This window comes from Hyposmocoma kahamanoa, unplaced genomic scaffold (genome assembly GCF_003589595.1).
Source record: "Hyposmocoma kahamanoa isolate Upper Pololo Valley unplaced genomic scaffold, ASM358959v1 262, whole genome shotgun sequence".
In the NCBI taxonomy this organism is placed as follows: Eukaryota; Metazoa; Arthropoda; class Insecta; order Lepidoptera; family Cosmopterigidae; genus Hyposmocoma; species Hyposmocoma kahamanoa.
In genome coordinates this window covers 662,956-667,442 of record NW_020653765.1, presented here as the reverse complement: position 1 = coordinate 667,442, position 4,487 = coordinate 662,956, and the positions used below count along the sequence as shown (strand labels likewise).

At 37.6% G+C, this 4,487-nt stretch overlaps 1 protein-coding gene across 2 annotated transcripts in view; it reads left to right on the top strand.

Moving 5' to 3' along the window:
- The window catches only part of LOC113228895 (hemicentin-2-like), a 27,198-nt gene extending 23,814 nt beyond the window's left edge, over window positions 1–3,384 (top strand). For both annotated transcript variants that reach the window (XM_026462332.1, XM_026462331.1), the window contains exons 16-17: window positions 255–408; window positions 2,410–3,384. In XM_026462332.1, coding sequence (XP_026318117.1) covers window positions 255–408; window positions 2,410–2,533 — 278 coding nt within the window. In that variant the 3' untranslated portion in view covers window positions 2,534–3,384. The remainder of the gene's footprint in view (window positions 1–254; window positions 409–2,409) is intronic.
- Window positions 3,385–4,487: the final 1,103 nt, after the last annotated feature.

Genomic DNA, 4,487 nt, shown 5'->3' with positions numbered 1-4,487 from the left:
AGCGACATAAAGGCAGTATCTCGCGCTCGCTTTAGTCGCGCCCTGTCGTGCTAGCCATACAGATAGGACACCAAAAACTTAAAAGTTTATTTTTTATAAATTTATTATGTTTCGTAAAAAGTCAAGAAACTAAAGTGTTTTTTTTTTTAAATCATCATGGAGTTATACTCGTATAGTCATGCGAGGTTATTAGTATTTCACAAATTAACTTGTATATTTGTAGGTTCTAATGAAAAAAAAATCCCTTCTTTCAGTTCGTCCAATAATAACTAGACCAAAAAACGATGTCATTATGCTAAAAACTGGAAGTTCTATTACATTAAAATGTGACGTCGTCTTCGGGAACCCTCTACCTAGTACAAGATGGGAATTTATAGCAGCAGACTTTAGAGTTACAGTGCTATCAAGGTATTTATAACATTTTATAATCTGCTTATCGATATTTTACACGATTTATCACGGAGAATGTGAGATGGAATTGCACCTTTAAATAATTCCGCCTTTCCATCACTGGAGGACTTCACGTAGGCTTGAGTTCCACCCCATACTACAAGGATTCTCACGAAGCTGCCAAATTTATAACGCGAATGGCTATGGAGTGGAATTCTCTGCCTGCAGACTCTTTCCATGAGCGTAACTTAGGCCTTTTCAAGGCAAGAGTGAATAGGCATTATTTAGCTGTGCATGCATACTACATCGTCGACCTCATCGTCACTATACATGAGCTAAAGAGAAAATGCACACTTAGGTATATGTAATTTAAAAAAATTGCAATTATTATCAGAAGTATAGTCACATACACTGTAGCTGACAAATGTAAAATCGAAGTTTGAGTGTTGTTTGGATGCAACGGCTGGAGCAGTACGCGTTGAGACGCAACCGTCATGCAGTCGTGCCCAACACGTACTTTCCAACTGCATTTTTTCTGCTATTTTGTGCATTCCATTTGCAGTTGCTATGGAATAACTACATATGTATAACTACGCACTTGGCACTGACTTGTACGTCAATTTCCCTGTATCTATGTGGTTTGTAAACCCAAAAATACCTAATGTTATGTTGATAAGTCTCTGACTCATACAAAATACGTATATGTAGGCTTGTTAGTACACGATTAAAGTTTTTTAGGATGAAGTCTTTGAAGCTCCTTATGAAAGTTCGGCCAGGAAATTACTGCCACCTTACCAATTGCCGCCACCAAGGAGTAATTGGCAGTGCCCCTCAGATATTTACGATTTAAAGCTTTGAGTGGCTCTGCAACTGCTATGGACAGACGTGTTAGGTTTAACCCGTTACGTCTATCTACAATCATAAAAAAAGAAAAATATTTTTTGTTCCTCGAATTTCAAACCTTATACTTAATTCCATACAAAACTCGTATTACCTCTTTCATGTATCTAAGGTTAAGGGTGCTGGTGAAATTACAGGTACATGGGACTTGTGAACTTATGTCACAGGGTGACACGCGCAATGGCAGTGCCCTTCAGATCTTTGCAGTTTAAAGTTCTGAGTGGCACTGCAATTGTTATGGACTGTAGCTTACGACCAGGTACACGACTTGTTCACCCCGTCCTTGATATTGTAAAAAAAGAAAAATCTCAAACAAGTTACGTTAACTTTAAAAGTAACGTTATCTTTCAAAAAAAGTCACGTTATCTTTCTCTAGGTATATTAATATGGCAATAAGGTACATATTACAATAACCGACAGTTGGGGAATATGTCACATACTTTATTACGTTTTATACTAATGGGCAAACAAATACCTAGAAGAAATTTCTCTGACAAGGTGTCCCCGGTATACTATATTTCTTTACTACTAACTAACTCCGACTGGGGGCAAGAACAGTCCATACCGACAAATGTACGTGTGGTGATGCTGTTGACGAGTTTAGCCACCGTGGCGTCTCGTGCACTCGAAGCGCTGGCCGGATTTCCCGACACGCAGCGCTCAATAGCATCATCGTACGGGCCTTCATCAGTGCTCAAATACCGGCAGTTCTCGAGCCCACTGGCGTCTATCGCAGTGACTATATGACTGACGATGACGGTCAGAGACAGTCAGTGTGGAACGCAACCTGAGTGGACACTGTAACCCCCTCCAATGTCCTTGCAAGCGTGTGTTTCGCAAGCTCTGTCGCCAGAACAGACGCGAAACGCAAAAAACTCATTTACGCCAACTTTGCTCAGTGCTACAGCTTTGTACCTTTTGCGGTTGAAACCCTGGGCCCCTATGGGCCACAAACGAAACTTCTAACGAACGAGATATCAGATCACCTCGTAGAAGCCTTCGATTGCCAGCTTTCTGGGCTAGATGCCCCAGAAATGCCCTAGAGGGTGCGTTTCACGAGGAAATTTGCTACTTATAAAGTATTTTTAGTATTTAAATTTTTATTTATTTATGTTCCAGGGGCAGCACTACTAATGACCTCTACCTGCCAAAAGTATCAAACCTCGATGAGGGTTTGTACAAATGCCGAGCCGATAATGCAGTCGGTTTTGATCATATAATTGTACGATTAAATGTAGTGTAAAAGATTAAGTGTCCGTCGTTGTAGTAAGCCTTATGGCTTTAGTTCATATTAAGATGACTTTCTAGAATAGTGGCCCATCTCAAAAGCGTCTAATTCATCAGGAGACAAAAATTGTGCACTGTTGTCACGTGAAATTTTTTATAAATTTTACTACGACTTATATTATATAAATAAACAATTTTGTTTGGGCCAACCTACACCTTTTCGTATTTGGTCCATACGGTTAAATAAAAACCTATTCAAGATTGAAAAGCATGTATTTTTCGTCCCTAAATTAGATTGCTTACTAAATAATTATAACTAAGGGTTTATCACCTTGAAGTCATAGTGTAAAAGCGATGCCACGCGATACGTTGTCACGGCGTTGCGATGACTAGCGGTTTATTACACATCAGAATGAGTTGCCACATGGTGCGTTGAAACGGCACGACGCAACGGAACGCGTGCGCTTGGAACAAGGGGTCAGGAGACGAAGCGGGAAGGGTTGCTGCGATTAGTCTTAATTACGGCGTTACGTTACGACATCGTAATGCTCGCCCGTGTGGCATCGCTCAAAAAATATAGCCATAGAAGTTGTAGATATTAAATTTATGTTGTGGTTTTCAATATTGTCAAAATTTTGTAATTAACTATGGTCACTTTTGCAAGGCACACTCATTTTTCAGTCGCTTTTGGAAGTGACTATGGTTTTAATTAAAAAAATGTAGAAATAGTATCTAAGTCAGCTTAGGTAAATATACCTGCAGCTTAGGTAAATGTATAATAATGCATTCTGTAATGTTTTTCATGTATCTAGGCAATTAGCGTTCTAGTCTAGAAAACTGTCTTTTAATGAATGTTATTAGAGTTAGAGGCAGACTCCTATAAAATATAACAGAAGTCATTGACCTTGTAGGTCAATGACAGAAGTCATATTCTTTCTTGAACATGTAGGTTAAAAAATGTATGAAGTATTTTTCTTTAAATTTTGATTAATATATTTAGTTAAGTCAGTACTTACGTTAATATAATAATGTTCCAATTTTAAATGTTGTTTGGTTTAATCCCAGTTAACGATCGTGTATTTATAAATCGCAAAAGTTATTGAAATCCAGTGTTCAACCACAGTAATGACAACTTCCAAGTTGATTTCCATGTCAGACATCGGCCTCACTTCGTCATTATTAGCTCATATTTGTCATATTGTTGGGCTCGGGTCACCTAAGGAAGGTAATCAAGAATATACTATAAGTTCGTCACATTGACCCGACACTGATAGATTCAAAGGGTTTTGTGAACATTGTTCGATAAATCAAGACATCCTTAGACAATGTGTTCATAAATCCAGAACCTGCGTGTATATAAACACGAAATCATTTAATAGCAACAATTGCGCAGGACCTCACCTGCAACTGATTTTTTTCCCAATGAAGAAGCCACCCAGAGTGAATAAGTACTTGACATGTTTGATTCTTTTTGTAATGGCACCTTTGTTTACATTTTTAATCATAAATTCCACGGCAGAGTATAGGATTAAGGACGTGAATTTGTTAAAAAATTAAAATTGAGGATTTCAGTAGTAATATGTCTATTTCTTTAATTAAAAGTAAGTCAGCGTTGCGAATTATTGCTCTGAATACAGTGATAAACTACAAGTAACAACTTTCATTTCGATACCAACAAATACACTGAGCTCTTGAAATAACTGGTTGAAAGCAGCGTTAACTGCAATAGTATTTAGTAAATATCGACTTCGCGCATGCAGTCCAGAATCAGAATCAGAATCATTTATTCTTTGAACTGATAAAAAAGATATTACATGTAGTTTGAGTACAACAGTTCAAACCCATGGCGGGTGTATAATATTTCATGATTACAATTAGTCATTAAGCTCAATCAATCAAAATACAATAGAATTAAATATGTCAAGAAGCTAAACACAGACTTAAAAAATTTCAATATATCACATAACTGT